The sequence below is a fragment of the Hyalella azteca genome, unplaced genomic scaffold (assembly GCF_000764305.2).
Source record: "Hyalella azteca isolate HAZT.00-mixed unplaced genomic scaffold, Hazt_2.0.2 contig2691, whole genome shotgun sequence".
Classification (NCBI taxonomy): domain Eukaryota; kingdom Metazoa; phylum Arthropoda; class Malacostraca; order Amphipoda; family Hyalellidae; genus Hyalella; species Hyalella azteca.
This window is the reverse complement of record NW_025932956.1, coordinates 18,594-30,306: the sequence shown is the minus strand read 5'-3', so window position 1 is coordinate 30,306 and position 11,713 is coordinate 18,594. Positions and strand designations below refer to the sequence as shown.

The window sequence follows — 11,713 nt, the reverse complement described above, 5'->3', positions numbered from 1 at the left end:
CTCAGTTGCTGCGTCGCCACCGTAGTATCGCCTGTCACAGCTCTCTGAGGTCGTATCGGATTCTAAAGAGCGCAAAAAAATAATGCATGAACGCTTCAAATTGGTTTCTGCGTCAGTCGTAGGCTCAAAAAGACAGTCTTGACGTTGTAGGTAAAATACTAAAACGCGCCAGTCAAAACTTGAATCTTCTCACAGTTTTCGGTTGCTGAAATCGTGTAATTAGGAGATGATGGTCGTCTTGGATTATCCGTTGATCAGCGTTTGTGTTAAACATCACAGAAACATTCCGTTGGAAGGCTTGGCCACACGAAAAGCACTATACGGCAGGCAGTATTGCCTTAATCACAAAAACTGTAAAAGTTTTTCACTTCACCATGTATGTAAAGTTTCACAATTAAAGTCAAGCAGACGAGTTTCACTTTTAAGAAAACACGGCTATTATCACATCGTTCAGGCGCCACTGTTCAAAGTTCGACAAATGTTCGTGAGATATTTGGTTGGCACCACATGACTGGAGAAAATGTCTTTTACGGGGTGGTTATACATGAGAGATACGATACAGGTAGAGCTATACGACGTCGGCCGTTAAGGCCCGTTTCCACTATACGGGACTGATTCTGAAGGATTGAGATCAATAAGCCACATGGCTGGACATCAAAACTGGCGTGCGCGTTTCCACTACGCGCGTGTGCTGGGACCGAGACTGACCGTCTGGGCTACCGGGCTACCGCACTCGCTGGCCTTTGGAGATAGATTATGCTGCCGCTCATGCTTTACTAGCTGTTGTCACTATGCGCAGGAGGAAACAAAGATCTATTTACCTAATGGCAGTTATGAACCGTAAGAATGGTTTCAAACTTCTCATTAACATAGTTTATCCGTGTAATAACATGCATTCACCAAGGGATTAAGAAACATCATTATTTTATTATATCTTTAATGTGTCGAGAAATTTAAATGTAGTAAATACGTTACCATGTTTAACCATGTCTGGTTTTTGGTCTAGAAATTTAGATAGGTATCATAGCATGTTTCACAAATGCTACCACTATTATTAGTTATTGTGTTTATTTACTATTTACTGAGTATACATACACTGTAAGTAAAATAAGATAATTAAGATTTTTTAATTGACGGACGAGTGAATCCATGTTGATAAACTGATAAAATCTGTTAATAAGAAGTTAGGAAGTATTGTTTTCACCTATGTTCGTGGATGGATCTAATTTATCCATCTCCTTACTTATTTTTTCTAATTCTTGAATTCTCAAGACTCTATCTTTGTAGACAGAACTTTTTACTTGCCATAGGCAAGGTGCCTCTCTATATAAATCGATAAGCATTTCAGTAGCATCTCTGCTCTGCTCCACTCGGCACTCTCCGTCGTGTGACATGGTCAAACAAAAAGCAAAGGGGCAGGCAATGGTGCGTCTATTGGAGCGTCAGCCCAACGCACAACCTACTGGAACGGCAGTCACAGCGACACTGACCCTTGCCCGTGGGGACGTGAGTAGCCCGTCACGCAAGTCTAGCCAAAGATTGAACAGGGCTTGACTCCCCGTCGCGCCAGTCTCGATGGTCGGGACTGCCTCAGTCCGGACTGAAAAAGCCAGTTTTTCAGGCGTCATTGGAAAGTCTCATAGCGGAAACGGGCCTTTACGTCAAAGTAACTCTAATGCGAGTTACATGGCAGCGCGCTTATTAGCTTAATTCTGAGGGTTTACCAAGGTTCCCAGGCCCGTTATAGACTTCGTACCACCGTTCACTGGGGTTCTTGTCCTCGTGACACATGTGCTGTATAAGCTGTCAACTCAGCGTCTGAGGCGAGCTCTCAGTTACACAGTGAACTCATAGCTAACTAGGTCTGCTGGTAAACACATGAGGGTTTGTATTCACTAACTACTCTAGGACACGTGCATTCGCAAAAACTATTGTCGCCGAATGAAAAAGCTTTGGCTTTGGAGAGACTCCAGGCGTAGTTTGTATGAAAACTGCATGGCTTCTGTAGATGTTCACTGAGGCCTGTTGTAATTTTAAGAGTCGTGGTCTTTCGATTTGCATTTACAATTTGATTTAGAGACTGGCCGCCTCTCTCAGACAAATTTGACTTCAAGCCAGGCATGTGCTTTGCTGATGAATTTTTTCCGCTTTTTTCCAATAGTAATAATTACTTTTGAGACACTACCTCTTGGAACGTCAAACATTGCGGCAGTTTCTGTCGAATTAGCTCCTATTATACGAGCATCAGCAATTTATCCTCTTTGAAATTCAAAAGGTTCGCCATTTTTATAAGGTTAAAGCCATTCAATTTTCTGAAAATATCTGTTGAAGCATAAAATGTCGATTAACATCAATGATAAACCATAATACGTTAAAAAAATAAAAAATCTCAAGTTTATATTGTTTATAACATGTTCAAATATCATGATCTTATCCTGCTAGTCGCTTCCTTTATTTTTTCCAGCCCGTGTATGTATTGGCTACGGTCATCCCTAGTATTTAAAGCCCTAGTATTCAATTACCGAGAGTGTTGAATCAGTGGCATAAACTTACCGAAACATCGAATCAAATAAATTGTTCTCTAATTTTTAATATTCAAGACCTTTTTCTTTTGGCATAAAAGTACAAAGTATTTCCGTAAAACGTCCCAATATTATTAAAGCGCACTACTGCCACTACAACAACAACGCCACACAGAGTCTACTTACGATCGAGTACATTCAGAAGCAGGTGAGTTCTTCAGGGAGTTGCAGGCAACCACAAGTTCTGGCATATGAGCTAAAGTGGCATGAATCATTTCATTATGTGCTTATTTCTCCAACATAAGCATTCTTTGATTGTTAACAACTAAGCCAAAGTTAAGTTGGTTTGATTCATATTTCTTTCTTTAATATAAAAGAAACTGGTTATGATTATAGAACTGAATCCCAAGATGGAAGAAAAATGGAAAGGGGCTCGGATAGAAAGTCGCCTCACAACCACTTCTCTGCACCTGCAGCTGCCTCCTACCAAGACACACATCGCAGGTGCAGGTGAGCTACTCTTCCCTCCTACCATGACACACATCGCAGGTGCAGGTGAGCTATTCTTCCCTCCTACCATGAGACACGTTAATTGAACGTAAGTACTTACGCTCTATTTGCTTCTCTATGATTGGTTGATTCTGCTCGAAAGGCCGTCAATGATTGGCTGATGAACTTACGATCTCTTAACTTTTTTTCAAGTATAGGCCCAGCACTGCTCTCAAGCTTGCCACATTGAAGGCCAAGCTTACATGTGGTCAAGTGTTATTTTCACTGTTTTTGTAATAACATTGATTCATCAGGAAAAATATGTCGTTAAGATATATATATTTCAGGGTTTTTTCGCATGAAATTCATATCCGATACTTCAATTATTGTTCTTAATTTCTCTTAGTTTATTACTGTTTCTGAGACATATTCGATTGACATCTGTTGCGTTTCAGACTTGCCTTTCCGAGAACGGTTGCCATCAGAAGCTGTTCAGGGCGGCTCTGCAGGCTGCAGTCGCTGCTCTGCCTCTTGCTGTTCCTGGTCATGCAGGCTCTGCAGGTCATTTGCCTAACATCAATAACAATAAGCACCAATAAACTCGGTTGTACCATTAGGCCATTGCAGAAAATGAATGCTTTGGCATACCTTTTTATATCATGCGCTATTCTGATGCTATGATTCGAGAATGTGAGAGCGTGCATTAATAACTGCTGCTCTCAATCAAGTAGTGAATGGTTAAAGCTGTCATTGTCCACTCCTGTGAATGATGAATTATTCTTTAGTTTGTTACATCGTGTCATTCCTTCATCCTTTTCGGGATTCAATTTTGGATAAAGATTGACAATTTTATTCGGAAGTTTGTGTAAGTCTTTCATGAAATGGGATGGTGATGACTACATTAACGAGGGTCGGTTATCAGAAGTATCCGGACTTCATTTAAAAAATTATTTAATTTTTATTTAAAACCGTTATTCAAAATTATCTTCAACAATTCTACAAAACCTAATAAATGTGGCTGTAAAAAATTTAGAGCATACCTTGTAAGAAAACTTTAACATTATTTCAGTCCCCTACAACGAAATTTATTCGCTTCATGGATTTGTATAGATGTTCTTGCTTGAACTGATATTATTAAGTTGTTTCGATTTACTGTCATGCTAATTGGAATATTTTTCTATTTCCAACAAGTGTCTAGAAGGGCGATCACATTTTTCCCACACAATACCACGCAAGCAACGCATGAAAGTATTTTGCAAATATTGAAAGGCTGCAAGCTTCTCCTTCCCACATCTCAGAATTGGTATAATTTTATAATTTTCAGACATTGTCTTGGTGGTGTTCATGTGAATTGTTCAAGAAATGTGCTGCTGCTGCTGCTGATGTTGGCCTGCGCACTGTTCTACGCCGCTACAGCTCCCTCATATTCCATAGAACCTTCCTACACTGCGTCTGTCATGACCAGCGAACAGTCCCTGACTAAGGTGCGGCTTCATATACAAGTCTCATTTTCTTACTGTTCATAATTAGGGACCATGCATAAATAATCGTGAATTATGAATGCATGCTTTCGGAGGAAGAGAGTGTTAACAAAATGGGTTACACTGTTCATGTTACGAGTTGGTTTGAATTTTTTTAATTGTATTACTCAGTTAAGAATAAGTATTTCGTGACATTATTGTTATATTTAAGGAACGAAACTGGCATCGCAACAGCGAGATTTCTCCCCGGCCATCAAGCGAGACTCACGGTGACGTGTCAGCGAGACTCGAGGGAGTCAAGAACAACGGCGATCGCACCATATACACTCAAATGACTGGCATAAATGCCATCAAAAATAATCACAGCGTCAACAATATTGAAAGTCTCATAACCGAGGGAGACTTAGTTAAAAAAAGCGATAACAAGTTGGACAACGTGACAGGTGAAGAGCCGAACTTGAGTTCAGTGAGCGGTGAACTGCTGCCTTGTCCAACTGTGCCTCCAAACCTTGGTGAGTGCTGGGCTGTTGTAAATTCTCTACAATCTTAACGTTTTTCTTTCACGACTCTTTCACTGAGCGATCTTTTGACAAAATTATTATTTTGCTTTATATGGACAAATATGCCTTCTGATCAATCAATTAATTGCAAGGGAGTGCAGCACACAATAATACTGTTAAGGTCGTGAACTGCATTACAGGAGGACCAGTCGCCGTGGACACTTCTTCAGCAGACCTTGCGGAGCTAGAGCGGCGGCACCCCGAGCTGCTGCCTGGGGGCCAATGGCGGCCGGAGGAGTGCCAGGCACGGCAGAAGGTGGCCATCATCATCCCATACAGGTTATAGAGGGCAGAAGTCAGGATATTGTATATAGGGGCTGTTGGGGCGCGTATTCAGGATACTTATCGTGTCAGTATATTATACATAGAAGCTGAAATTATTGCATACCAGAACTTATTGTATTGTATTATAGTATTATATTACCTGGATCTAAAAATTTCGTTCTTTGTGGAAAATTGTGGGAAAATTGGAAGGAAGATTGCACCACAAATTGAAATTCTATTTGCAACATTTAAGTATAAATTTGGTTTGAAAAACGCAAAATAATTTTTATCAAGCCCAGGCACAGCCGATATACAACCAGCTAATACCTTAAGTTTGTACTTGAGCAATTTCAAAACCTAGCATTCACTCTACATGATAACAAATAATTTTAGTTCAAACGACGGAATATTACAATAAGATATCCCATGAAAACATTATATATCCGAACATTCAAGTCTTACAAACGTTTTATTCAAGAAATTGTTATAAGATCATATAAAAATTGTTAGTAATAACTAGTCTGTTTTACAACAAAACCTGCATTAAAGATTTTAGTAGCTACATAAATTAACTCGGGGCAGGTACTTTCAGAAGCATTGTCAAGTGAATATCGAAGGCATGAAGTTTTTTTCGCCTCAGGTATAAACTATACTTTATAATCAAGCACGTGCGTTCAAAAAAATTATTGCCGTCGAATAAAGAAACTAAGACAAACATTAGGGAGACTCGAGACGCACAGATTGTATGGAAACTGGCTTCTGTAGATGTTCACTGAAGTCTGCTGTAATCTTAAGAGTCGCGGCCTTTCGATTTTCATTTACAATTTGATTTAGAGTAGGTCGGTCTTTCTCAGACAACTTCGAATTTTGGCCAGACATGTGCTTTGCTGCGGACTTTTTTCCTCCTCTTTCAAAAGTAACCATTAGTTTTGAGACAGTACCGCTTGAAACGTCAGGCTTTCTGACAGTTTCTGTCACACTAGCACCTATCATGTGGGCATCAACAATTTGGACCCTTTGAAATTCATAGAGGTTTGCCATTTTTATAAGGTTATAGTCATAACCTTTCCTGAAAACATATGTTGCAACATAAAATATCGATTATCATCAATGTAAACCATAATACGTTAAAAACATTAAAATACTTCAAGTTTAAGTTGTTGTCCGAATATCATTCATCATGTTAAAGTTTAAACCATCTGCCCAGAGGTTACAGTTAAAATTACCGGGAGTGGAGCATAGAGGTGCGGGTTCGATCCCAGCTCTGTCCGACAGTTTCTGGTCAGAATCGGCGAGGAGGCCGGGCGGTTAAGCACAACAGAATTCCCTATCAAAATTTTGGGGTTGGTTAGCTTCTGAATTGAAAAAGCCTTTAGCTCGTCCAGTGCGTAAATTAGCGGCTCTATATGTCCGCTTACGCTATGTTTGTACAAGCGAAATAAGCTTCTGAATAGAATACGGTCATAGACCGAGCGAGTTTTGGGCGCTCGTGGGGCGGGAACGCCTGTCGGAGACCACCACTGCCGTGCTTCGAATGGACTATCATGATCCCTTCCACGGAGAACGTAGCCTATAACACTTTTTGACTGTAACATTATCAGCCGCACGCCACCAGACAGATCACATCCATTGAATTAGAGATCAATCAGCCCACAGTAAAATAGCCTTACGTCGTATGGCCCGGCGTCGTCTGCCAATACGAGAAAAAATTTTATACTACCCGGACGGAGCGCACCGGAGCCGTCCGTATCAGTCCCGTGTGTCGAATCAGCCTACGGTCGACGGCCACGCGTCGTACGACGACAAATTTTGGAACAGAACTATGCTATCTGGAACCTAACCTCAGATGCTGTGAGCTAAAAGTTACGTAATTTAGCGAAGCTGTGAAAGTCGCTCGTCAAAGGACGATAGATTTTGGAACAGAACTATGCTTTCTGAAACCTAACCCCGAATGTTGTGAGCTAAAAGTGACGGTCTGTTGGTGCACGGCAGGATGCAGGCAGTTCCACTGTAGACCTGGGCTGGTTGGTCGCAGTCCGATGTCCGCAAGTTACAGTTCGAGCTAAAGTCAGGGTATGAAGTGATGATTCGATGCAACGTTCAGTGGTAGACAACCATTACTCTCTGGGATATTCGCTTCAGAATATGGTGGCGTAAAGCTCCTTATATATCCCTTTCGTGAACATGTCAACTCAAAAGTAATTGACTGACGGGACTGTGACGTCCCACCCAACGATTTACTCTAAAACTTGCATGTAGCGCTAAATTTAAGGCATAGCTAACTACAGGGACATATTAGAAACACTCCTGCGCCTACATATGTCCAATCTAAAGGAATATTAATAAAGGTATTTTGGGATATGTTATTTTATAAGCTATTACACGCGTTTGCCAAAGGAAGTTTGTAATATTATTCAACTACTAACAAAAAATATTACGAAAATATTTTTTTTATCAAAATCAGTGATGTCGCAAATTATGTCACCTCAGTTGGAACCATATACTACCGGGATTTTCTAGTCCCAAATATATAATTTTTACCATTAACATATATTTAATTATTTTTTACGGAGATGCAATATTCGGTCCAAGTTCATGATGATTCTGTAGAAAAACGCGAATAAAAAGTTGTAGAACACATTGCCGTCACGAAAGGGATTAAAGCAAGATGATGTCACGGGCTGGTTACCGACGGATGGCTTAATCCACGGCTGATTGGTGGTCATCTGGAAATATTCTAGGCGTTTCTTTCAGGGCTGATTGGTGCACAAATTTGGTGGTGCACGGCTGCGTACCTGTGGGGCGCACGTATTTGGCACCTGATACTTTCGGGACGGACACGACCGAATCTAAAAAGTGCGTTAAAAAATGCCCCCTCCCTTACCACTGTACACTAGGAGAAAGGGAAGGGGCATTTGAATCTCTGTGCGCTATATATATGCAGCTTAGTACTATTCGCTTGGTTTTAAGACCAGAGGAAAGGGGTACGCAGCCGTGCACCACAAAATTTGTGCACCAATCAGCCTTGAAAGGAACGCCTAGCATATTACCGGATGACCACCAATCAGCCGCGGATTTATCCATCCGTCGGTAACCAGCCCGTGACATCATCTTGCTTTAGATATTAGGAGCTTTGTGTCACCATATTCTAAAGCGAATAGCCCAGAGAGTATTGGTTGTCTACCACTGAACTTTGCATCGAATCATCACTTCATACCCTGACTTTAGCTCGAACTGTAAATTGCGGACAACGGACTGCGACCAACCAGCCTACATGGGTCTACAGTGTAACTGCCTGCATCCGGGAGCGCAGCCGTGCACCACCAATTTTGTGCACCAATAAGCCCTGAATCGAACGCCTTGGATCTCTCCGGACCTACACCAATCAGCCGTGCACCACTCGGCTTTGTGCTCTTCCGGCCTTGACCACCACCTGCCGTGCACCACCAGGCCGCAGATCGATTATGACTTCCAGGCATCGTTAAATTACGTAATTTTACGTTCACCGCATCTGAGGTTAGGTTTCAGATAGCATGGTTCTGTACCAAAATTTATCGTCCTTCGACAAGCGGCCGTTCGACCGAGGGCTGGTTCGACCCACGGCCTAGATACGGACGGCTTGAAGTGTTGAAGGCTACGTTCCGGAAGGCAGGAATCATGTTGGTCCATTACATCCAGGGCAGTGGTGGTCTACGGCAGACGACCCCCTGCACCCTGCCGTGCACCACCAGACCGTCACTTTTAGCTCACAACATTTGGGGTTAGCTTTCAGAGAGCATAGTTCTGTTCTAAAATCTATCGCCAATCGACGAGCGACTTCCGCAGCTTCGCTAACTTACGTAACTTTTAGCTCAGAGTATTTGGGGTTAAGTTTCAGATAGCATAGTTCTGTTTCAAAATTTATCGTCGTACGATGCGTGTCCGTTCGACCGTGGGCTGATTCGACACACGGGACAGATACGGACGGCTCCGGCGTGCTCCGTCAGGGTGGTGTAAAATTTTTTCACCTATTGGCGGACGATGCTGGGCCATACGACATCAGGCTATTTGCCTGTGGGATGATTGGTCTCATTCAATGGATGTGATCAGTCTGGTAGCGTGCGGCTGATAATGTTGCAGTCAAGAAGTGTTGTAGGCTACGTTCTTCAGGGAAGGGATCATGATAGTCCATTCGAAGCACGGTAGTGATGGTCTTTGACAGGCGTCCCAGACAAACGTGCATAAGCCGGTCAAATAACAACTGATGCAAAGCATATTTCTCAAGCTGAAATCTTTTATTATTGTCGAATGCCGCAAATTGCATCGTATAATTGCTGTGTTTTCAAATAAGTGACGGTGAAGGTCACATCATTTAACTACATCTTGAAAAATACTCGAAGGAAGAACTAACAAGTTTTCCTTCACAATAGAATTTTTTCAGTCAAATACGTCATCGTTTAAGGAAGACAATACAATAGAAAAGTGCGTGTTATCTTAACAAAGTCAAGTTACTGCAGTAGCTTGATTTCAGTAACTTGCTATCAAGCAGCTACCCGATCACACTTCACAACAGTCAACAAAAGTTATTTTTGCATTAGAAGTGCTGAGCTCTAAAATAAAATTCGTTTCAAGCTTACAAATTTCCAACTGCACTCTAAATTCCTAGATTCACAACCAAAATTATGGTAGAATATATGATAGTAATATGAAGTCAAATAAGTTGCTAACAATGCTAACAAATGGGATCCCGTTTGAACACGTTCTGAATCAAAGAAGCATTTGAACCTTTCCAGTTGCAGCTGGAGTTTTATTGCATGTGAAATAAATATTATCGAGTAGGTTATGGTTTGCGTATTTGCGCACATGCGGTGCCCACATGTGAGCGCACGTTATGCAAGTTACCTTTGATTCTTACACTCATCGGATTGATTATATTTTTCAGTTAAAAGCTCCCGCAACATTAATTCTGGTGTTACTTTTTACGATGTATTAAGCGAACTCTAGGAAACTATGCAAAAATTTGCTGTAGTCAATAGATTGAGCAAAGAAGAATTGCTTTGCGTTATTCTGCGGTATTCATCATATTCATGGAGTAGAATTAGTTACAGATTTTTAAATTTGATTGAGTATCTGCACCAATTTATTATCTACATTCGATGATTTGACTTATGTGCTGAGAAGTGGGTATAATAGGCAGAAGTGTCATGCTAAAAATAGGCGTCTTGAGCAGTAGGTTTGGGCATGGGTTTGTTCGTCACAGGCTACATTCACCATGCTAAATGTCAAGTTAGAGTCGACTCTCTTCTCGTTACCTCGATGACATTGCAAACGTACGCGTGTACATTCATCGACGCCATTTATAGAGCGGGACATGGTCATGGTTTTCGAATTTACCCTGTTTAGCCTCTCTCTATTTTATGCTCTTTTTAGTCATATCACGCAGATTCGGCCCACCGGGCAATTTAATTCCGAAAGAGGCTACTAAATAGAAGCTCAACACCGTACGTGGCCGATCTGCTCCTGATTCACCTCTAATCCGACTCCATGCATTGCTCACTGGAGCGACTTTAATTGGAACGAAAACTTTGACTGTGTTGGAGCAATGAGTTGTGAGTCCGAGACTGCAACAAGCTGCGAATGTTCTGCGATGCTAAGAATTGGCGACAGGCCTACGGCCTAATAAACGCTGAAACCGCAATATATTATATATTATAATATCATGATCTCAAAATATTAAGCTCTTCCCTTATTTTTTCCAACCCGCGTATGTATTGGCTACGGTCATCCCTAGTATTCAAAGTGATACCGGGGGTGATGAATTAATGGCATAAGCTTACAGAAACAATGAATCAAATAAATTGTTCTCTAATTTATCATTTTCAGGACCGATTCTTTTTGCATAAACGTACAAAGTATCTCCGTAAAACGCCCCGATATTATTGAAGCGTTCAACTGCGACCGCAACAGCAACGTCACACAGTCTACCTACCTACGAGTATATAAAGAAGCAGGCGAGTTCTTCAGGGAGTTGCAGGCAACCTCAAGTTCTGGCAGACGAGCTTAAGGTGGCATGACTCATTTGATTATGTGCTTATTTCTCCAACATAAGCATTCTTTGATTGTGCATGACAGCTAAGCCAAGCTTAAGTTGATTTGATTCATATTTCTTTCCCTAATATAAAAGGAACTGGTTATGATTATAGAACTGAATCCCAGGATGGAAGAAAAAAGGAAAGGGACTCGGCAAGAAAGTCACATCGTAGCCACTTCTGCTCTGCACCTGCAGCTGCCTCCTACCATGACACACATCGCAGGTGCAGGTGAGCTATTCTTTCCTCCTACCATGACACACATCGCAGGTGCAGGTGAGCTATTCTTCCCTCCTACCATGACACACATCGCAGGTGCAGGTGAGCTA

The 11,713-nt window shown here is 41.6% G+C and overlaps 1 protein-coding gene across 1 annotated transcript in view; it reads left to right on the top strand.

Moving 5' to 3' along the window:
- The first annotated feature begins 4,468 nt into the window (after positions 1 to 4,468).
- LOC108682097 (beta-1,4-N-acetylgalactosaminyltransferase bre-4-like) overlaps positions 4,469 to 11,713 on the top strand; it is a 12,805-nt gene continuing 5,560 nt past the window's right edge. The window contains exons 1-4 of the mRNA XM_018171209.2: positions 4,469 to 4,495; positions 4,704 to 5,004; positions 5,193 to 5,331; positions 11,512 to 11,615. Of these exons, the coding sequence (XP_018026698.2) occupies positions 4,469 to 4,495; positions 4,704 to 5,004; positions 5,193 to 5,331; positions 11,512 to 11,615 (571 nt within the window). The remainder of the gene's footprint in view (positions 4,496 to 4,703; positions 5,005 to 5,192; positions 5,332 to 11,511; positions 11,616 to 11,713) is intronic.